The 23,181-nt window shown below is 48.2% G+C and overlaps 1 protein-coding gene across 5 annotated transcripts; it reads left to right on the top strand.

Moving 5' to 3' along the window:
* Window positions 1-623: 623 nt before the first annotated feature.
* Window positions 624-22,564, top strand: STMN4 (stathmin 4). 5 transcript variants are annotated; one of them, XM_016959260.3, is made up of 8 exons: window positions 624-738; window positions 15,067-15,157; window positions 16,375-16,470; window positions 17,110-17,190; window positions 17,605-17,813; window positions 18,705-18,896; window positions 19,588-19,641; window positions 21,962-22,564. In XM_016959260.3, exons 2-7 carry the CDS (start codon window positions 15,145-15,147, stop codon window positions 19,606-19,608), a joined length of 612 nt encoding a protein of 203 aa, XP_016814749.1. In that variant the 5' UTR covers window positions 624-738; window positions 15,067-15,144; the 3' UTR covers window positions 19,609-19,641; window positions 21,962-22,564. The 5 variants fall into 5 exon arrangements, with proteins under 5 accessions (XP_016814749.1, XP_009453347.1, XP_016814748.1 ...); XM_009455072.3 differs by lacking the exon at window positions 17,110-17,190; XM_016959259.3 differs by lacking the exon at window positions 19,588-19,641.
* The last annotated feature ends 617 nt before the right edge of the window (window positions 22,565-23,181 follow it).

The following is a 23,181-nucleotide window of genomic DNA, read 5'->3' as shown; positions in this document are numbered from 1 at the left end:
CAGTCCATCTTCCTACCTGTGGCTCCCTCTGGAAGGCCCAGGAGGGCTGGATGGGAGGGGCAGTGAGGACCCACTAGTGTCAGCAGAGATGTGGCTGATACCTTTGCAAAGGTGGCCAGAGGGAAGCCTTATTCTCCAGAGACTCCAGTGCAGGGCCCTCATCAGCTCCCAATCCTGGGGTTTTTGCAGTCCCCGCAACCCCCCGCCTTCTGAGTCATCATTCAAACCCACCAGCCCTTCTGACAGAGCTGGAAACAGGCACCAAGCCCTCCAGGAAGCTATTTTTAGGGTTCATCTGTTCTTTTTTATTTCTTCTCTGGATTCCATATTCTCTCACCCCCAGATTTAAAGGACCTAAAGATCCTGGAAATCATTCATTATACCCCCAGCTCACAAACTGTGGCTTCTCCCCAACCTTCCCTGTACCACTCCCTCTTTCTTTCTTCCTCTCCGCCCTCATTCCTCTGGTTCTCCAGCTCCACAGGCAGCGGAGAAAGCAGGCTCTTTGTCTGACATCATCTTTCACTCCCTGGCCTGCTAAGAGTTACTCACTCAGGCAATCCCTGCTCCACCAGAGGAGACTGTCCAATTGCCAAGCAACCCACTGCTGGCCAATCACAGAGCTTGGAGGTGATGTCATGGCGAGAGCGAGCAGTGGTGCTGATGTTGAGAGAAGCCCAGGGTACCACTAATTGAGGGAGTGAGGAAGAGAGCAGCTCGCTTCTAACTGGACTGCACGTAAGTAGAAATAAAATGCAACTAATTTGAGGCTTTTCAGGCAAAAGAAAAAACAAGACAGCAGCTACAGTGGGGAGAAGCGAGGGGCCTAGCACCTATTGTGTCACCTTTGGTTTTACTCAATCATTTAAACTTTGTCAGATCTTGGGGGAAAGGGGGTGAGGCAGAAAGAATGGCGCTCGGCCAAGGGGTGAGTGTGGGCTCCGGGTGCCACTTTTATTCCAGAGCTCAGGAGAGGCAGGATGGGTGGGAATTGTCAGATGCTATGGTGAGCTATTTCTGCATAAAAATGTTTTGTTGCTTAAGGAGAAAGGTTTTGTGCCGAGTCTGGCTGCCCGTGCAGCTGGCTGTGACCTGAAGATCCCTTTCAAGTGGGAAGCTCTCCTGTGTTTTTACCTTTTCTTCCTCAGACACAGCTTTTCTTGTCTCCCATTCCCATTTTGATCACCCATCTTTTCCTTCGGCTCTATGCACGGGTTACTTTTTTCTTTTGGTTCTAAGGATGCAATGAGATCATCACCTCCTCTTGGCCCCACCCCACCCTGAGGTCAGCCTAATGCTACCTGGCCAGAGGTGGCTGGCTCCAAAGCTGAAAACTGCAGACACCCAGAACTGCCACGCCCTGGTCCTTGACTGGGGCCCTGGCCAGCCCCCCTCCTTATTCAGCCCACCACGCTCGCCAGGAGTTTAGGCATCATTCATTTCTCATCCTGGGACCCAGGGTTTTGATGTCCAGCAGTCAGCTGTCCCCACGTGGTGGTGCTGTCTTTGTTTTATTTCTCCCAGGAAGACACAATCAGGTGTGGTGGAGTCTTGTTGTCCTGAACATGAACAGGTCTCCAGAATGCTCTCTGTGTGTGTGTGTGTGTGTGTGTGTGTGTGTGTGTGTGTGTGTGTGTGTTTGTATGGGGGTGGGAGGGAGAGGTCAGGAATGTTCAGGCACCCTTATCTGAATACCCTGGGAAGGGATACCCCCTGTCTTAAGACCAAGAGAATACAAGGTGGGATGGCCAGAGGTGGCCTGCTGAGGCTCGAGGGATGGGTGGGAGGTTGAGAGGGAATATGAGGGAATCTGTCTCCACCTGAGGCTGAGCCCCCGCCTCCCAGGGGGAGGAAACCTCTCCCACAGGCGGGTGCTAGGGGAATGAGATCATCCTTCAGATGAGGAAATAATCATAGTGCTGGAGCAGTGAGAAGGCAGAGGGGAAAAGGTCTGATCTGCAGCTCCACAGAAGGAAGCCAGAGTCTCCCAGCAATGCTGCTCTAGTCTCTGGCTCACCCCAACGCTCCTCTTTGCTGCTAGGAGCTGTGCTTTCACCCCTCTTGGAAACCACCGAGCACCTGTCAGCTGGTCCCAGCCCTCCTGGCATTCTCAGCTCCACCCAGGCCACTCCTGGAACAGCTCTGGAGTAAGCAGGATCTGCAAGTGCTAGATGGGTCTACCATAGAGCACGCTGCCCTGTAGGGAGTGAGTTCCCTATCACTGAAGGCATTCAAGCAGAAGTTGGATGGCCACCCAGCAGGGAGGCTTTGGAGGAGATTTTTGCATTATGTTAGGGATTGGTCTAGGTTAGTGTTTTAACTGAAGGCTGAGACCCATTAGTACATTGTGAAATCAACTTATGGATTGTAAATGGTATTTTGTTTTAATAAAATGAAATAAGAGTAGAAAATAATTAGAGCACATCTCATGTAATGGGATAATTAATGCTTCCTATGCTGTCTTTAGTTACATATCAGTTATGTGTATATTTGTGTGTACAAATATACATATATGTCTGTATCCGTAATCATATATGTGTGTATATGTCCATATCATGACAAATACATACTGGATCATAATATAAAATGTAGCACCTTTTGTGAGCTTCAGTCAAAAAAGTTTGAGAAACATTAGGCTAAGTGACTTCTAATTACCTCTCCTAACCCTAAGACTACAAGCCTATGAAAAAGTCCCAATAGATAGTCAACCTTTTTTTTTAAATTTTTAACTGCGGTAAATACACATAACATAAAATTTGCCATTCTATTTTTACGTGTACAAATCAGTAGTATTAAGATTTACATTGCTGTGCATGCAATCTTCAGAACTCTTTTCATTTGGCAAAACTGAAACTCCATACCCATTAAACACTAACTTCCCATTCTCCTGTGCCCCAGCCCCTGGAAAATCCCATCCTACATTCTTTCTCTATAAATGTAACTCCTCTAGGTACCTCAGATAAGTGGAATCATACAGTACTTGTCTTTTTATGATTGGCTTATTTCGCTGAGTGTAATGTCCTCAAGGCTCATCCATGTTGTACACTGTGTGTCCCTATTCCCAAGTAAAAAATAAGTGCCTTTAAGTTGTAATTAAATCTAAATTTTTTTTTTATGGGAAGCTGTCCTTCTTTAGTGAGTTACTTCATTCTAAAGGACCTATCAAAGACGGAGAAGTTTGGTCTCATATTGTCCATAGTGACCAGGTTGTCGACTAGAGGTGGAGGGACGGTGAAAGTGTCCTGCATTTTTGCTTGGATGGCTGCTTAATAGCTAGATTTCACTTTGGTTCGATAAAAGAAACCCAAATTCCAAGTGGCTATCTTCTTTTACTGGACTAGGCCATTTTAACCACATTTTTCCTGTAGGGGGATGTGGGCTGATTGATAACTTTTAAAATAGAGCAACAAAGATTGACAAACTGAGGTTCAGAGAATAGGGTATTTGAGCAGGAAAAAGGAACATGGGGCAAATAAATTAGGAAGGTAAGAGAGAGATAAAGAAAGGAGGAGAATTGTGTCTATATTAAACCAACTGTATAGAAGGATTGGAAAAATTCAGATATTTTGTGTTCTTGCTTTTAAATAATAGGATATTTAAGTATCAAGATCATAATCAAAGAAAGGCTTAATTTTTCAAGAACGCTTCAGACTGTCTCCCCTGCCCCCTCTGATATCTTTATATTATTTCATACTTACCTGGAGATTCTCATTTGGAAACATAGAGTTCCCGGAGATTTTGAAGACACAGATGGGGAGAAATGAAACTGCTTTTGTGGGAGGAGAGATAGAAATTTTGGGGAATTATACAACATGTAAAGTGTAATTTTTGTAACGCCACTCAGGGAACAAATCCGTTTCTTTTAAGCTTGAGAAATAAACATACATCATGTATAATTCGATTTGCTTATTAAATTAGCATTTGCTATATTTAGAGATGTGACAGCCTGGGAAAGGTTGCTTTTTCTGTTTTTCTTTAGAGAGGGATTGATACCAAAAATTCTTCCCTGCCATTTAAAAATTGTTTTTTTTTCAGAGTTTTACATCTCAAGTCCCTCTAGGAAGACAAATGAATACATGCACACCTGCGCCCTTCCCACCTACATATGCATGCACACACATGAACCCCCACATCTGAACACTCCCACTCCATCCCCTACACACACATGTGAGTGCTCCCACTCCATCCCCTACACACACATATATGAATGCTCCCACTCCATCCCCTACACACACATGAACCCCCACATCTGAACACTCCCACCCCACCCCCTACACACGTGAGTGCTCCCACTCCATCCCCTACACACACATAGGCATACCTATCCCTCCCCACCGAAGCCCAAAGCTTGCTGGCCTTTCCATCAATTAAAACTGAGAGCTGCATGTCCACTCCCCTAGGGTCCTGCTGTCAGAGGCGGGTGGTGGGAGGCAGGAGAACAGAACAGATCAGAAAAGGCGGGAGCCTGGGGCTGGTTGGCCTGATTCATGATGGGCTTTAGGCAACTCGAGAGTTTGGATAACAAACTGGAGAATATGAATCCAGAGAAAGGAGCTGAGCGCAGATCTAGGATGAAAGACCCAGAGTGGGAGGATGAGCAGAGTGTCAGTGGACCATGTGGGAGTCTGTGCCTAGACAGCCAGACTAGAGGGAGAAAAGTTCACACTGAGCATGCGGAAAGAGTTGGTCAGGGAGTAGCACCTTTCAGGCAGACTCTGTGGGCCCACAACACAAACACAATTCAACTATTGATCCTGGAGAGGGTTGTCTAGCATCTGCACCTGCCATCAAACCAGATGTGTAAGGACTTAAGAAACATACCATGGGCCGGGCACGATGGCTTACACCTGTAATCCCAACACTTCGTGAGGCTGAGGTGGGCAAATCGTTTGAGGTCAGGAATTCAAGACCAGCCTGGCCAATATGGTGAAATTTCATCTCTACTGCAAATGCAAAAGTTAGCTGAGCATGGTGGTGCACGCATGCAATTCCAGCTCCTCGGGAGGCTGAGGCAGGAGAATCGCTTGAACCCGGGAGGCGGAGGTTGCAGTGAGCCAAGATTGCACCACTGAACTCCACCCTGGGTGACAGAGCAAGACTCCGTCTTAAAAAAAAAACAATTCCTTTCTGAAAAACAATTACTCCAAGAAGTACTCTAGCTAATCAAAAAAAAAAAAAAATCAAATTAAAGAAATCAAATACAAAAAAAAAACATGGTATCAATGATGGTCATAAGTAAAGAAAACACCAGAATTTAGAGCCATTGTCTAGTTATAATTGGCATATTTATAAAGCTAAATGCAAATGTCAAACATCTTGAGGCTAGGGGATGTGTTTGTAAGATCATCACTGGATCCCTAGTGCTTTGCATAATGCACAAAGTAGATCCTCAATAAATATTTGTTGAATGAATAATGTAAGAAAGAACTCAATAATGATAATCCAGAACTGAAAATCCAGATCATTCTGACAAAACCAGGTTTGTACAGAGAGGTTTGTTGCTAAACCTCTCATCTCACACAAATAAAATCATTAGATACTCTTTTATTCTTAATGTTCTTAATGTAGTGAAATATAGACATAAAAGATTTTAACATAAAGCTAAAATTAAAAGTAATATGTAAAATTTACAAAGCATTGGAGAATGAAAGAATAAAGAAAACAAGAGCAATATTGCAAAAGATAAGGAATTTCTTTCAGCGTAGTTCAATGTGGGCCAGAAGCTTGGCTCTGTTCTCTCTGAGACCTCAGGCAAGGCACTTCTTGGGCTCCCTGTCTCCTCCTCTGAAAAGAGGTAGGAATGGAAACTCTAGAGAGCTCCATGGCTGCTACTAACTCTGGGACTGCAGAATGGGCAGAGAGCTTGACCTCTGGGAATTTCTACAAGGTTCATTGGTTGTCCTCTGCTGATATGAAAATGAGTTAATTTAGTACACTTGATAGGTCAGTTGTGTGCATTTTAACAGGGACTCTCTGAGGCAATGCCTGAGCTGAAGGATAGATATAATGGTGAGAATTTTAAGCATGGAATGCACCCATAGAAGGGAGGCTGATATGGGGTATTTGCCTGCCCTTCAATCACATGCCATCAGCAATCATCCATTGCACTTACATCTAGGGTAGTCTTGGATATAAGGACATAGCATGGAGCTTTATCAGAAATTGCATGGGCTTTGATATAAGAAGATTTCAATTCAAATCCCATGTTTACCACTTTCTACTTGTATGACTTTGGGCAAATCAAGTCACTTACCTAAATTGATGATCTATTAAGTGTGTATAAGATTTGGTGTGCGGAATAAAATGATAAAATATGTATGCCCTGGCCAGGCATGGTGGCTCATGCCTGTCATTCTAGCACTTTGGGAGACTGAGGCCAGAGGATCACTTAAGCACAGGAGCTTGAGGCTAACCTGGGCAACACAGTGAGACCCCATCTCTACCTTAAAAAATTTTTTTTGATGGGGTTGTTTGTTTTTTTCTTGTAAATTTGTTTGAGTTCATTGTAGATTCTGGATATTAGCCCTTTGTGGCGATTCCTCAGGGATCTATAACTGGAAATACCATTTGACCCAGCCATCCCATTACTGGGTATATACCCAAAGGACTATAAATCATGCTGCTATAAAGACACATGCACACGTATGTTTATTGCGGCATTATTCACGATAGCAAAGACTTGGAACCAACCCAAATGTCCAATAATGATAGACTGGATTAAGAAAATGTGGCACATATACACCATGGAATACTATGCAGCCATAAAAAATGATGAGTTCATGTCCTTTGTAGGGACATGGATGAAATTGGAAATTATCATTCTCAGTAAACTATCACAAGGACAAAAAACCAAACACTGCATATTCTCACTCATAGGTGGGAATTGAACAACGAGATCACATGGACGCAGGAAGGGGAATATCACACTCTGGGGACTGTTGTGGCGTGGGGGAAGTGGGGAGGGATAGCATTGGGAGATATACCTAATGCTAGATGACGAGTTAGTGGGTGCAGTGCACCAGCATGGCACATGTATACATATGTAACTAACCTGCACAATGTGCACATGTACCCTAAAACTTAAAGTATAATAATAAAAAAAAAAAGAAAAAAAAAAGATGGCAAAAAAAAATTTTTTTTTAATGTGGATTCCCTTGCTTTTGTAAAAGCCCTGGTTCCTGGCTTATGTAAAAATAGTAGACAGAGGGGAAAAAACCTAGAAGAAAATGCCAATAGCATAAAGTAGCAAGACTACAAGGATTTATTTTCTTTTTTTCTGTTACATAGAATTTCCAAAATATAATGTGAATATGTTTGTAATTAAAGCATTATTTATAAGATGCACATATGCCTATAGATGTAATCATAAAGCAATATTCAATCACATTGTTGTTATTGGGAGTAAGATTAAAAGGGCTTGCCCTGTATATTGATGGCTTCATGTGCTTTTAACCAAGGCCCTCACAGAACTCCTGGGTCACATGCCTTGCACACTCTCCAGCAGCCCAGAATGGAAGTCCATGCCCCTGAACTTGACTTCTGTGATGCTGATTCTTCTGCATATGTATATATATTATATATATACGTATATACGTATATATATATTTATTTTTTGAGATGAAGTCTCACTCTTTCACCCAGGCTGAAGTGCAGTGGCATGATCTCAGCTCACTGCAACCTCCGCTTCCTGTGTTCAAGTGATTCTCCTGCCACAGCCTCCCGAGTAGCTGGGACTGGGACTACAGGCATGCACCACCATGCTGGGCTAATTTTTGTATTTTTAGTAGAGATGGGGTTTCACCATGTTGGCCAGGCTGGTCTCGAACTCCTGACCTCATGATTTGCCTGCCTCGGCCTCCCAAAGTGTTGGGATTACAGGCAGGAGCCATCGCACTCAGCCGCTTCTGCATATATTAAATTGGAAATAAAAATTGCCCAGAAAATCCCATCATTGTGGATTATTTGGGGCTGTCACTTTTCCAGTTTAATTTTCCTTCTCTGACTTGCCTCTCAACATAGCTGTTAGTGCTAAGAAGGACTCCTCAGATTCAGGCCTTCAGAGTTCTGCTTTTGTCATAGGTGCTTATTTCCTAGAAGCCTAAGCCTGTTGGGCACCCTCTGGGAGTTGCCCTTGTCCAGGTCCCCATCATCTCTTCCTCTAGATGCTGTTGGAAGCAAGAGCCTAAGAGGTGATTAAACAATGCCAGTTTCCCCAGACCCGGTGAATCACACACTGTTCTGTTTTGCCCAGTTTCCCTCTGTAGGTCTCGCTGGTTCCTTCTTGGTCTGCACTCTAATTCCCACTCCTTCTCCCTTTATGGCATGGTCCACATTATCGCGGAAGACCATGCTGAGGCCCGCAGAGCATCTGCAGAGCCTCCAAAGGCTCCAATGGCTCTAGATACCCATCCAGGGACCTGTTTTACTTTTCCACCAACAAAAACTCCCGTGGTTATTTTAGGATCTAGCAGAGGGCTTGGCACATAATTAAATACTCAGTAAATATTGTAGAAAGAATGAAAACCACATTTATGAAAAAATAATTTATCTCCTTTTGATTTTAAACCCAAAGAAGACACATGGCTGCCAATCAGAGCCTTTTGATCAGCATGAAGTAACCAGGGCCACTGTTCTGAGCTGACATGATTCATCCCAAAGCAAAAAAAATAAATGTGGCATTTAGATAGCTTATGCAGCTAATTTTGGGTAAATATATGACCTCAACTGGATTTTGAAGAAGATTGGCAATAGGGCACAGACTTAAAGAACCACCTTCCTGTACTGCTTGTGGTTAAAGGACCTCAGTCAGAATTCATTGCCCCCACAACCATGAGGTATTCATCCTGATTCTTGGCCAGAGTTTCTAGATTTGTCTTCTGAAACCCTTGCCAGGTACAACTCTATTCAAGCCACTGGGACATGCATTATCTGCTCATCCCTCAAAAATAGTCCAGATGGAATTTGACACATCCTGCAAGCATTCTTGGGGCATTTCTTACAGTGACCAATAAAATGCTTGTTCACTCTGTCGTATGGGCAGTCAGAGGCACTAAGAGGTCTGGCATACACCCAGTAGGTGGCCACGTGTCATCTGAGAACTTGGTGCTTTTCTGTTTGCCCCCTGGACATCAGCTGAATTACGGAAAGCCTGGAAGTGTGGGTTGCATGAAAGTGTCCTGCTGGGGTCTCCCTTCTGTGTATCCATCTTCTCATTCAGAGCTGCTCTGGTGACCATGTGGGCTGTCCCCTCTCATCCAGGATGGTGTTTGGGGGCAGAGAAGGAGCAAGTATAAAGGAGAAGGGCATTGACACTGGAATCCATCCCATCTCTGCCAGGAGTTCTCTGCGTGACCTCAGAATCTTTGGTCCCCAAGTAGGAGGCTATTGGCATTTTGGAAGGGACAGTTGTTTATCGTGTGGAACTGATGTATACAATGCAAGACATTTAGACTCGCCAGCCTCTGCCCACTAAATGCCTGTAGCATCCTCAGTCTCATGACCATTGAAAAGTCCCATGTAGTTCCCGGGAGTGAGACTGCACTGAGTCGAGAACCATGGGCTTGTGATTGCCTGTTCTCTCCATCTCTGACATTCAAATGTTCTGGGTGAAATCGAGGGCTCTGATCTCTTCACTTTAACCACCTTTTTCTCCCCACTGTCCCACCATGAGATCCCTCCTCAGTCAACAGCCTACAACTTCACTCTCAGCCACGTCTGCCTCCAATCAAAACTTACTCATTCTGTGTTTCCTTACGGCTGGCTCTGTGCTTGGGGGGGTTATCACCCACTAATTTATTTCTTAACAATTATGCTAATGGTTCAAGCCATCAACAAAAAGCTCTGGTTCCTTGCTTTTCTGTACAGACTCTTAGATGCTGGTGCTGGGGGAAATGTATGGATGAGTTTGTAAATGGAAAAATAGTGCTGGGTGAGATGTGAAAACTTCAGAGTGGAACTCAATCCAGCAAGTCCAACCCACACTTTGTACCCAGATTGCTATTTGGCTTCCAGCCTATCCCTCCTAATTTTTCCCCAAACGAATGCTGCCAGATGAATCTTTTTACACTCGCAGCAGAACCTAAAGACAGAGAGGCTTTCCAATGAAACACATGAGGACTCAAATCCCAGCTCTGCCCCTACCTACCTGTGTGACGACGGTATAATTTACTTAACTGCTGAGATTCAATGTCCTCATTCTCAAAGAACCTAATAGAAAAATGAGATAACAGCTGTGCTTTTCCTGCCCAAGAATGGTAGTTGTTATTATTGCTATTATTATCAGCATCACTGTTCTCTTCTCCCCTCATTCAAAAGATGTCAGTGGCTTCCTACTGGGTGGGAGATAAAGCACAAAGTCCTTCACTGGTCCAGAGGTCTCTGCAATTTTCCAGTTCCTATTCTAGCATTCTGTCCCACTGCACCCTGCATGCAGCCCAGTGGGCCTCCTGTGTTCCTGAGTAAACCCAGTCCACATCCCCAGCACACAGTCAGGTTCAAAGTCATTGCAAGGTGATAGGCACTGCAGAACCTCAATTGCATAGTAACCTCATCACAGTCTGGGATGAGGCCACACTCGAACCTTTGCCATCTGAAGATCTAGCAGAGGGCTTGGCACAGAATTATATACTAAATAAATAAATAAATAAATAGAGTCCTCTCTGTACCTGCTCCACTGGATCAATCCCTGCCAGCACAGGGGCTCAGCTGCCCAGGGAGGCCTTGGCTCTTGACCAACCAGTTTGTGTCCATCAGAAGTGCTTGACAGTGACCACCAGGCAGGAGCTGGAGGGCCTGCCATCCTGAGCTCTAGCTCTGGTTCTGGATATTGGCTGAATGACTGCCACATTGACCTTCTGTCTGGGGCTCCTTTGATCTTTGTTGCTGCTGGGTGCAATGAATTTCCTGGTCTTCCTTAGGGGCAATCAAAGGGCTAGGATTGGCTCTCACCTAACAGAAAACACATAAGGAACCTCTGAGGGATGGGGATGGAGGTTTGCTTCTGCACTGGGTTTTGCCTTCCATTGCTCTGCTGGCTGACGTCTTGGATAGAATCTCCCATTGAGGATTTGCACTCCTTGCCTTATGCTTCCTGTGGCCTCTATTGTCTCTGCATCTTCATCATGCCACCTGAATCCCTGGCACTCTGTGTGCTCTGACCTTGGGCATAACACCTTTACTGTCCTTCTTTGACAGTTCCAGGAGAGGTTTGGTGGCCCTCGCTCTCTTGCAGGCTGTATATTGCTGTGGCATGATAACATGATCACGGCCATTTAACAAACCCCACAAGAAAACCTAGCATCACACAACCAGGCCAGGTGCTGGGGAGGCACATGTGACCGGCCCCACCGGGCGCAGATGCCATAGGTTATTAGGGATGAAGTTGGGTTTCCTGCCATGGCTGGCGCCACCCAGTGGCAAAGACTCCTTTCATCTCTGTGCCCTCTGCTTCCCACCTTTTTATCTTCTGTGTCCTTTCTCAGAATGTCCCCTGGGCATATCTTTTGGGTCTTGAGTGCAAAAGAAATGATGTGACTGTTGGCATGAGGATTTATAAGGGCCCTATGGACCCACAGGCACAAGTAAATAGATCATCTTTTTTTTTTTTTTTTTTTTGAGACAAAGTCTCGCTCTCTCACCCAGGCCGGAGTTCAGTGGCACGATCTCGGCTCACTGCAACCTTCGCCTGCCAGGCTCAAGTGATTCTCCTACCTCAGCTTCCCTAGCAGCTGAGATTACAGGCATGCGCCACCATACCGGGCTAATTTTTGTATTTTTAGTAGAGATGGGGTTTCACCATGTTGGCCAGGCTGGTCTCAAACTCCTGACCTCAAAGTGATCTGCCCACCTCAGCCTCCCAAAGTGCTGGGATTACAGCATGAGGCACCACGCCTGGCCACATAGATCATCTTGAGGAATAAATCAGCCCATGTATGAATGCTGGTACCTGAGGTGGAAAAAACCATGGGTTTGAGCCCTGGCTTTGTCACTTCCTGAGGACATTAGTTTCCCCGGGGCTACTGCATCACTTTACCACTAACCGGGAGGCTGGAAGTTCAAAGCTGAGATGTCAATGGACTGAACTCTGCTGAAGACTCCAGGGGAGGATCTGTCCTTGTCTCTTGCAGGTTCTGGCGGACCCAAAGGTTCCTTGGCTTGTGGCTGCCTTACCCCCATCTCTGCCTCCATCTGCACATGGCCTTTTCTCTCAGTCTCTCTTATAAGGACACTTGCCATTGGGTTTAAGGCTTTCTCAGGCAAGCAGGAATGATCTCTTCTTGAGATCCTTCATTAAGCCCTTCTTTCCAAATAAGCTCACATTTACAGGTTGTAGGGGTTAGGCTGAGGATGTATGCATGTAGGGGACATTATTTAACCTACTGTACTGAATGGCCTTGAAAAGGCACTTAGCTTCCCTGAGCCTCGATTTCATTCTCTATAAAATGGGGATAGTAATTCCTACCTTACGAGGCTATTATGAAAATTAAAGCGAGTTTGTCACATAGCAGCTGCTCAGTAAGCACACATTTTTAACACTGAGAGGTCTCCATTGCAAATCCCTTGATCATGACCATGCATACCTCTGCCCATCTCTACAACATCTCGTTTCCTGCCCTGGTTTTCCTTTTCTGGCTTTCTGACCTTCTCTGTGTTCCTAAAACTCCTAGCCCATTTCCTTCCATGTAGAAAGCACTTACCACATATTTTAAAGTTAACTCATATCCCCAGGCCAGGCTGGCTTTCTGTGATTCCTCAGGACCATAGAGGAAGCATTAGTGAGTATCTAGTTCTTCCACTGGTTACAATGGAAGAGCTTACAAGTCGAGAGACCTGGAGACTAGACCCAGCTCTGCACCCTTAGAGCTGTGTGACCTCAAGCAAGCGTCTGAACTTCTCCAAACTCCAGGTTCTTCATCTGAAAGCAAAGCTGATGATGCCTGTCTTGTCAGCCTAAGCCAGCTTCATGCAAAGTTAGACTAGGATAATGTGGTGGGTGTTGAGTGCCCCCTGAGCACAGGGTCCTATCATCATTTCTAGCTCAGGCTGGAGGCACATTCCATAACTCCAACTGCCTGCTCCTACTCCATCTGCCTTCTTTCTCAGGCATCCCTCTCTGCCTCCCCTCCACCTATTTGGGCTTCCACTTCTGATCCTTTCCCCAGGTAGAAGTCCAAGGCCACTGCCACTCTGGCAAGGGCTTACTCACTCTGCCAGTGACTTGTCAGTCAGCCTGGCCATGAGCAGAGACTGTGGGATGGGGTGTCATGACCAGGGAAGTCGCATGCAGGCACCAGGCCTGCCTCTCTGTTCAGGGACTCACTGGTGCCGTCAGGACCAGCTTAGTTCTGCAGAGAGAAGACCCATTGTGCTGCAATGACAGGGGCCTCTGGCTCCAAAGCACAACAACAAGAACAAGGAGAACAAAGCAGTTTAAGTCCAGCTGGACCTTGGTTCAAATGGGCACTCTAACTTGCTAGCTGCATTGCCCTGAGCAGGCACATAAACCCTCTGAGCCTCAGTTTCCCCATCTGCACATGGCAACAACAGTCCTTACTTGTGGATACAGAGGTAATGGCTCTGAAGCAGGCATGTGGCACCTGATAGCTGTCCTGATGCAAAAGACAGGGCAAAGAGACTAACATTTATTCAGCGCTTCCTGTCTGCTGGATGCTATGCATGGGTTTTTCTCATTTAATTTGTACAGCTCTGTGCAGGATTAAGATGGAGAAAGAGACTAGCGAGAGCTGGTAAGAGAGGTGATGCTTATATTTGACCCCACACTGGTCTAGCCCTAAAGCCAGAGCTGAGTTCACTGCCCCATTGCCTCCTCCTGCCAGTCTCCAGCCAGCACAGAAAGGCAAGGGGTTTGAAGTGGGTCTCAGAGTCTCTTTGGCTGGCAAGGATGCAGGCAGTGAGCCTGCTGGCTCTCGCCACCCTCCCCTGGCACAGTGACCACAGAGGGTGACCGAGGATCAAATGGTCCTGAGGATGGCCACTCACTGCTGGCTGCTCCTCAATCTCTTTGTAGTAGCCTTCATGGGCTCCCATCACCTCCACCCCTCTGATCCTCCCAGATCTGCTCCTTCCCTGACTCTCCTGTTTTGTCTCCTGCCCCGCCCCCTCCTCTTCCCACTTTCTGATCTAGCGTCAACTAGCTTGACCTGATCCCACGGACACTGAGTGGCGTTCTCACCCCGACCCTTGGCCGTGATGTTCCCTTGCACAATGCCCTCCTGCCAGCTCCTGTCTGATTCTAACTCATCCTTCAAGGCACTGCTCAGGTGCTACCAACACCAGGGACACCTCCCAGGCTCCCTGGCAAATGCTGGGGGTGTGGAGCCCTATCTCTGTGTCCCACAGCAATTCCTCATGCTGATTTCTGGTGGTGTGGAGCCCTATCTCTGTGTCCCACAGCAATTCCTCATGCTGATTTCTGGTGGTGTGCTGGCTGGCCCTGTGATGACGACATGATTCCTTAATGTTTTTCTTTCCTGTGTCCTGGATTGTCTTAAATAGGGTCAAACACAGCTTAGGTCAGTCGTCTTGGGAAAGGGAAGGTGAGAGGCATCTGAAGAGGCCTGTTAACATCCTATGTCCAATTCCCTCTCTTCCCATATCAGAATTGGCCCAGAGACTTCTGGGGCGTGTGCGGGGAGAAGTCCAGGACACACAGTTATTTTATGAATGCCTCCCAGCTGATTCTGCAGGAGGATTTGCTTCTCACCCTAACCCTTGAATTGGGCCAGGTTCTTGAGCTATGGAGGGAGACAGATGAGCACCCCTTGATCCATACGTTTTTGGGAAACCCACGCTTGCATGTGCTAGGGGGCTTGAGACTGGAAAGCCAATTATGAAGTATCATTAGTTCATGGAATCTGAGCTTGTTTAGCATCATGTGGGAGGGAGGTCGGGGTAGGGGACCCCCAGGGAGAGTTGGTGGGGAGAGGGCCTGGAGGAAGAGCAAATGAGGTACTCCTGAGATTCCCTCCCCAGTGTATAAAGATCTTTCTTATGAGAATAACCTGTCTAATCCATCGATGGTAAAATCCTGTCCTCCCCTTTTCTCAGGTTGGTGACAGTGTCTCAAGCTGGTGACAGACCCACTCTGTAACTTTCAGCTAGATTCAGCCACCAGATCCCAGAAACATGACCCTTGCTGGTAGGTACAAAAACTATGTGTGATGGGGCGTAGGTTATTCCCCCTGCCCTCACCCAACATGGACTCACAGAAGCAGGGAAGAACACAGCTGGCAGGAAGCACACGGGGTGTGTGGGGGGGTGCAGGTAGTGATGGGAGGCTTGGGGGCATGCAGGCAGTGGCGGGAGGCACACCACTGCCTGTCACCACAGGCGACAAGTTGAACAAGTGGTGGGGGGTGTGTCAAAGCTGAGATTTTCTTCCTTTTGCTCATCTGTATATGTGTGTTTTTTTTAAGTTTTTATGATGCCTATATATTATTTTTGCAGTTACACGTATTTTCAAATCTGTAAAAGGAAGCCAGGTATAGTGGCATATGCCTATAGTCCCCAGTATCAGGAGTCTGAGGCACAAGGATCGCTTGAGCCCAGGAGTTTGAGTCCAGCCTGGGCAACATATTGAGACCCTCATCTCAACAAAAAATTGTACAAGCAAATGAGGATGGGGGCAACACCTGTGCTGTGCTAGGGGTCAGCTAAGGGCTGCAACCTGAGCAGCCAGACACACGAGCCCCAAGGCGGTGAGGAGAGGGACTTTCAGGAGCCAGGGCAGCTCTGGCCCCTGACATCCCAAACACAGATAGACTAGAGGGTGGCGGGGATATGCTCCAGCTTTTGGTGACACCAGCGACCCCCAGGCTCTGTGCACTGTGTTGGAAAGGTCAGAGAAGGCTTATAGCCTGACCTTGTGAGGGGCAGACCAGAGGGATGGTGGGGAGGACGGTCCCCTCCTATCCAGCTCCTTAACCCTGCAGGCCAGCGCTGCCAGGTATTTGGAGTAGAATGGAGTGTGGGTCTCCTGTGTCCTGGAGAAAAAGAATTGGAATGTCCTGGGGCAGATGTTGGGGGATGGAGAGCTGAGGCACTGGTGCTTGGGACCTTTCCATGAGGGCATTTTGCTTTCTGGTCTGGAAGGGGAGGAGACATACTGTGGAGAAGGATCTGATGCTCTGGAAGGCTTAGGTTTCCACAGGAGACAGGAGTGGGTTCGAATCCCACACAGGGATCCTGAACAGCACGGCTCAGGGCAAAAGGCCTGGATCCCCAGCCTTGGCGTGTGTCTGCGTGGTTTGAGTGCCTTTATGGAACCCTGGGCTGCTCAGAGCCCCAGACCCGTGAGGACGCTGACTTCTGAGGCTAGGAGAGGCGCCATCCTCACCTGACTGGGTGTTTCCGCAGCCTACAAAGAGAAGATGAAGGAGCTCCCGCTGGTGTCCTTGTTCTGCTCCTGCTTCCTGGCCGATCCCCTGAATAAGTCGTCCTACAAATATGAAGGTTAGTGAAGGCTCAGCCAGGAAAGTGAGGGGCGGGGGGGCCCTGTGTCCTGTCCTCATGGGTCCTGCACCCCGACCCCAGTTCAGTGAATCTCTCCTCCCGAGACAGTTTCCTTCCCAGTGCCGATGAAATCACAGCGGGTGAGCCCGAGGGTCTGAGCTGCAGTGGTCCAGCCTGGGCACTAGGGGGAGGCCATGAAGGTCTGCATCAGGCGCCCCCCAGAGTGCACTCGATCTTGTCACCTCTGTGCATGCATCCAGCAAATCGAGACTGGGGGGTATGCAAAGGTGAGCCAGACAGAGATTCTGCCTGTGGGGAACATCTAGACCAGAAGAGAAGATGAGACGATGTGAGTCAGTTTCCAGGTCAACAGGTCTCCTCTGGGAAGGGTAGAGAATGCTCTGGGAGAGTCCAGAGGTGGGAAGAGGAGGTTCTGTGGCAGCCATGCTGTGTGGGGCCTGTAGCCGGGACAGCCCCAAGACACCAGCAGGGAGCACTGGGTGGCCACGTCCTCACCAGGGGTGCTCGGGGACCAGGTCACCTCCTAATGTCCTGGTTAGAAGCAGGGATGGGTTTGGTTTGGTCTGGCACCAAGGAACAGGCATGCTCGGATGACCTGAGGTTGTTTTTTCTGTCTAGGCTGGTGTGGGAGACAGTGTAGGAGGAAGGATGAAAGCCAGCGGAAAGACAGTGCTGACTGGAGAGAAAGAAGAGCGCAGGGTAGGAGGGAGGCAGCGGAGGGATTCCGCAGGCCGAGCGTCAGATGGGCTGTGGCCGGGGGTGGGCGGGGGCTGAAACGCACCCCTGCCTGTCACCACGGACGATAAATTGAGCAGCTCAGCAGTCAGAGGAGGCTGGTGGGGGAAGCAAAGGCAAAAGCAGCCAGTGTCGTAGGAAATCACATTGCCTGGGGACCCCTATTCTTGCAGGCTGAAGCCTCACTGTTGCTACAAACTCCTTCAGCCCCGTCAGAGGCCATTGCCCTTAGGTACTAGGGTGTAGGACTAAGCCAGACCCCAGTCTCCAGCTTGCTTGGGGCCCCAGTTCTCCCACTCCCGTGTGCATGCGCCGCATGCTTGCTGGGTGCCTGTGCATTCTTCAGGACGTGAGCAGCCCCTTCCCTGCCCTCTGTAGCAGACACGGTGGACCTGAATTGGTGCGTCATTTCCGACATGGAAGTCATCGAGCTGAACAAATGCACCTCGGGCCAGTCCTTTGAAGTCATCCTGAAGCCACCCTCCTTTGATGGGGTTCCCGAGTTCAACGCCTCCCTGCCCAGGCGGCGAGACCCATCCCTGGAAGAGATCCAGAAGAAACTAGAAGCGGCTGAGGAGCGAAGGAAGGTAAATGCTGCCCCTTCCTTCTTTCCTCCCTCTCAGCATAAAGGGGAGGGAGGTGGAGAAGACAGGTAGTGGACCTGAGCTGGGATAAGCTCATCACCAATCTGCAATATTTAGGGAGCATCTCCCGAGTGTGCGGTGGAGAATGAGACACCATTGAGGGAAACAAAGAACTAAACACCCTTGGCCTCTTGCAGCTCACAGTTTGGTTAGGGGGATAGGACATTGCTACGTTCCTCCAAGAGGTGGCCCTATATGCATGGTGGCAAAAATAAGACTGACAAATACTAAGGATTTAGGGAAAGGCTAGGGAATTAAGGAAAGAGCTTCTTCGTTGGAGGAGGGAGAGAAGATCATGGTGTAGTGCATCTCGAGGCCCGGGATGCCTTCTATGGATTCTCATGGCTTGATTCTGATACCGTCTTCTACGTGTAACTTTTCTTTATCTTTCAAAAAGAAAATAATCCCCTATCATGAATTCCTTCAGTGCATCCTGTCTACACCTTAGGGCATATGTCTACACTAGTCTGGATTTTAGTGATTTATATATGTCTTATCTCTGTGAGACTTTTTTTTACCCCAAGCTGTTAGACCAGTGCCTGGCACATAGTATAAGATCATTTAGTGTTTGTGAATGAATGAATGAATGATGGCAATGAGCAAAAGGGCCATGAAGGTATTTAGGAAAAGGCTGGGAAAAAAAATCAAAGAATGTGGAAGGCTCTGAAAGTGGTGGGGAGAATTTAGGAAGTGTCCTTGTTTCCTGCTAATGGGCTGGGGACCAGGCCCAGGGAGGTGAGTGTTCTGAGTGTGCAGCTTTTCAGCCACGATGGTGAAAATAAACCCTGGCACACTCACTGTGAAGGGCCTCCTTCTGCCTTTATGCTTCCCCAGTACCAGGAAGCGGAGCTCCTGAAACACCTAGCAGAGAAACGGGAACATGAGAGAGAGGTGATCCAAAAGGCCATTGAGGAAAACAACAACTTCATCAAGATGGCTAAGGAAAAACTGGCCCAGAAGATGGAATCCAACAAGGAGAACAGGGAGGCCCACCTCGCCGCCATGTTGGAACGGCTGCAAGAGAAGGTGAGGGGTCCCTGGCTAGAGAGGAGGTTCCTGGGACACGCTGTTTTCCTTCTGCAGCAAGTATGCAGGGACCTGCTGATCATCTCAGGGAGGAAGCAGCCTCGGGCAAAAATCAGGATCTTTTTCTTAGGCAGGATCCTTAGAGAGTTCCGAAGGATGATCAGGGAAGTCAGAGGCAAGAAATAGGAACCAGACTCAGGTTTTCCTTGGGGGATATTCTGCACAGTTACACAATTAAAATCCTTCATTGCCTTAGGGAGCATATATGTCTGATTTTCTAGAAGAAGCCTGTCTAATACAAAGGAGTAGAGATAGACAAGCAGGTATGCATTCCTAGCTTCATCCCTGAATGGACTGATTTGATGGAAGGAAAGATGCTTTCTTGAACTCTTGGCTCTAAGTCACGGGTATGATGAGCTGAGATTCCCACTGAGCAGGAAACATGATTCTCTCTAAACCTCTTGACACAGACCCAGGGAGTCACAGGTCTTTCCAATATGTTGCCTTTTGTCAATAAATGGAACGGTGTCACCTAAATATGAGAAACATGAGGCCGGGGTTGGTTCTGTGTGTCAGCAGAATACCGGCCCGTTCTGCTGAGAACACGCTGGCCTCATTTCCTGAGTCTCAAGGCCGCCCCAGTTTCTCCTGCAGCTCCTGGGAGAGCTCCAGCTCTGTGTTTTATTTCCAGGAACCGCCTGCTGCGCGGTGACTCCCGGGACCTGATCGGTGGCCTCGTCCCATGGTGAGCAGCGTGGTCCCCGCTCCTTCCTGCCCATCCACCTAGAGTCTCAGGCCCTTGGCAACAGGTCCTAGAAGGATCTGGTTTCTTCACGAGGTGTCTGAATGTTGCATAGGCCCTGGAGCTGGCCAGCACGAGGCAGCCCCTGTGCTCTGATGCACCAGCCTGCAAAGCTTGGCAGGGCCTCCACCAAGTGTCACATGGGAGGGAGGTGATCTGGGTCGGCCCTCAGGCTTCTCCAGTTATGGAGGGATGACTCGGAGCAAACTCTTAACAAAAACCTGGGGTTGGGCTAAGATGGGCATGGCCCTGAGGCCAGACCCAAAACAAATCACTGAGGCTCCACCCAGGATATAGCACTTGAGAGACTCTTTGCAAAATACTTTCATTTCCTCTCGCCACTATCCTCACAACAAGTCCCTGAGGCAAGCTGGACAGGTGTTATCCTTATTTTGCAGATAAGAAAAACATGTCAACAAAGGTCAAATGACTTGCCCAGGGTCACGAAACTAATAAGCAGTGGAGCTAGGACTAGCACCCAGATCTTTGGCTCCAAGTCCAAGTGGTTCAGGGAGACCAGCCTGTGATTGTCCTGCCAGCCTTTTGTTATCAAGAGAGACTTTGGAGGCCAAGGAAAGGGAGTGCAGAACTTAGGGCTCTGCCCAGTGAGCTTACCCAAGAATGGAGGTAGATTCAGAGGCAGAGAGATTGGTAGATTCAGAGGCAGAGAGACTGGAAAGGTCCATATTGTAGAGTGATGGCTGTGGAGGTCGGGTAGACTCAAAGAGGTGTGAGGTCAGAGCAGACATTTGAGGGGGCAGCATCCCTTTGGGACCTCGGCCCCTGCTCCCCTTTACCCACTGGTGGAGGCGGGAGGTTGGGTGAGAGTTGGGTGTATGTTTTCTGCCCTGTCCACCTGTGCACCAGGCCAGGGACACCTTCAACAATGCCTGCTGTGCCAGTGTTTGTGTGGGTCACTGACCCTGTGTACCAGACTCACTTGGTATAAAATTCAAAAATACAGATACTTGGAACCTTCCCCAGAACACTAATCCTGGCTGTCTAGGGATGGTGCTTCCTAGGTCATGCCGATACATACCAAAGTTTGGGAACCCCTGCCTTGTGCACACCACTCCTCACTCCTAGGCCACAGAAAGTTCTAGGTTGTCTGCAGGGACAGATTCGTAGTGTATAGTTTATCATGAAAACCTGGGTGCCTCCGTGGGTCTACTTCAGGCCGATTCTGTCATCTGGATGTGACAATGCCAGGCTCTGGGAGGGACAACATTGGTTGAGTGCTTGCCATGTGTAAGGCACCATAGTAGAAGAGAAGATGTGGTCCCTGCCCACAGGAAAGTCACCGTCTAATAGAGAACCGTCTAATAGAGAATCTGCACAGTGAGCAGGTGAACACTAAACATCACAACTTGAGGGGTGAAAGACCACCTGTCTATGCCCTTCTCTTTAAAGATCAGAGAACTGAGGCCTGGTTGGGGAAGTGAGCCAGCCAAGATCCTCCTGCAGACGGGCCTTGGAAGGCAGATGCTATCTTTTGGCTGCACTACCCTGTGAAATAAAAGAAGGTTCTCTTATGATAGGTGTAAGAAAGTCCACTTTTTGGAGTTGGGCAACATTTTCAAAATTCTTCTGTCGATTTGCACTTTAAGAGTCCACACCTGGGCACGGTGGCTCACATCTGTAATCCCAGCACGTTGGGAGACAGAGGTGGGAGGGTCATTTGAGGCCAGGAGTTAGAGGACAGCCTGGGCAACATAGCAAGATCCCATCTCTATTTTTGTTTAAATAATAACAAAGGAAAATCAAAGAATCCTCATCTTTCACCAAGAGGGTTAAGGCAATTCTCACAAAGGAGATGGATGAGAACTAGAAGCAGCAGGCAGGTGCATGTGATTTGTAGGGGATGCTTGCAGTGAGGCCTGTCTGTTCTGCCTGCTCCTCTGGCACAAATTACCCCCAGCAGCTCCTTATATTAAGTCAAGCCATATGATCTAATCCAAACCACAGAATGGCCAGGTGAGGGAGGGGGAGGCTGGGTGGCCCATGGTCACTGTAAGGTGGGCCCCTGCTGCAGTTTGACACCCACAGGGCCCTGAGCTCCCTGGGGCAGCACCAGTAGGCTTGCCCCCTGCCTCCTGCCAGCCTCACCTGCCACCTTCTGCCCCTCTCGGGATGCCTTCGCAGACACAGCTCTTCGCTGCCTGTGGTGGCCACTCTTTGCTTTTGGTTCTCTTGCCCCTTGGCCTCCCTTTTTGTCCCCGGGCAGCCTTGTGTGACCTGCCCTTTTCCCTCCCTTCCTTTCCAGGACAAGCACGCCGAGGAGGTGCGGAAAAACAAGGAGCTGAAGGAAGAGGCCTCCAGGTAAAGCCTAGAGGCCAAAGAACTTTCCAGGTCAGCCGGACAGCTCCAGCAGCTCCACGTTCCAGGCAGCCTCGCCCGCCGGCTGCGCTCCCAGCACTGGGGTTTGGGGGGAGGGGGGTGGCCAAGGGGCGTTTCCTCTGCTTTTGGTGTTTGTACATGTTAAGAATTGACCAGTGAAGCCATCCTATTTGTTTCCGGGGAACAATGACGGGGTGGGAGAGGGGAGAGGAGAGAGTTTGGGAAAGGGAGATGGAGAAGAACTCAAGGACGTTGCAACCCTGCCCGGCGCAGATCTGATTTTCACATCTCTACCTGGACATTGAGCCTCCAGGCACCATGTTGAGGAGAGATGAAAACCAGGGCGGTAGAACTTCAGGGTGAAGGACAGAGTCCTGGGTGGGGCAGCGGCTGCAGGGCGCACCAGAGAACCCAGCCAGAGGGGGTGTGAGTACCAGTGGTGTTGCTTCCGCCCTGCAGCAGGTGGGATGAGGTCTGTGTGTGTGTGTGAACCATCATTTTTTGATCATCATGACCAATGAAACATTGACTCCAAGTGTCCAGTTCTTTATTTCCCAAATGTGTCCTTTGGGTAATTGTTAAAAAGTTCTCGAAACCTGGCTTTCATCCATCTGATGGCAGATGCCCCTTTGCTTCCTTAATTCTGCCATTCAAGCATCTGGAGCCTGGGTGAGGTGGGTTGAATCAGGCCAGCCTTTGGCATAATTGAAAGGTTTTCTCTTCTGTTTTTTAAAATCCCCTCTGTGGGCTAATCTTTATTGGATAGCATGCACTAAATTGATGAGAAAAGAAACTCAATCTTCCTTTCAATGAACTGACATCCTAATATGGTCCCCAAGATGCACTGTAAGAAGGAATTTGTCTTAGTCACAACCGTTCAGACTGCTGTAACAAAATACCTTAGACTAAGTAATTGATAACAGAAATTGATTGCTCACAGTTTTGGAGGCTGGGAAGTCCAATATCAAGGTGCCAGCAGATTCAGTGTCTGGTGAGGGCTTGCCATCTGCTTCAAAGATGATGCCTTTTTGCTGCATCCTCACATGGCAGAAGGGAAGGGCAAAAGGGCTTCCTTGAGCCTTTTCTTTAAGGCACTAATCCCATTCATGAAGGTGGAGTCCTCATGATCTCACCTCTTAAGGCCCT

This window comes from Pan troglodytes, chromosome 7, assembly GCF_028858775.2.
Source record: "Pan troglodytes isolate AG18354 chromosome 7, NHGRI_mPanTro3-v2.0_pri, whole genome shotgun sequence".
In the NCBI taxonomy this organism is placed as follows: domain Eukaryota; kingdom Metazoa; phylum Chordata; class Mammalia; order Primates; family Hominidae; genus Pan; species Pan troglodytes.
Note: the sequence above shows the minus strand (reverse complement) of the source record. Positions and strands in the feature narration are given on the sequence as shown.

Excerpts from the sequence above, each read along its gene's own strand:
- STMN4 (XM_016959258.3), top strand. Across the intron at positions 16,471-17,109 it reads GTCGTCCTACAAATATGAAG|GCTGGTGTGGGAGACAGTGT; the intron begins GTTAGTGAAGGC and ends TTTTCTGTCTAG. Across the intron at positions 17,191-17,604 it reads GAGAGAAAGAAGAGCGCAGG|CAGACACGGTGGACCTGAAT; the intron begins GTAGGAGGGAGG and ends TGCCCTCTGTAG.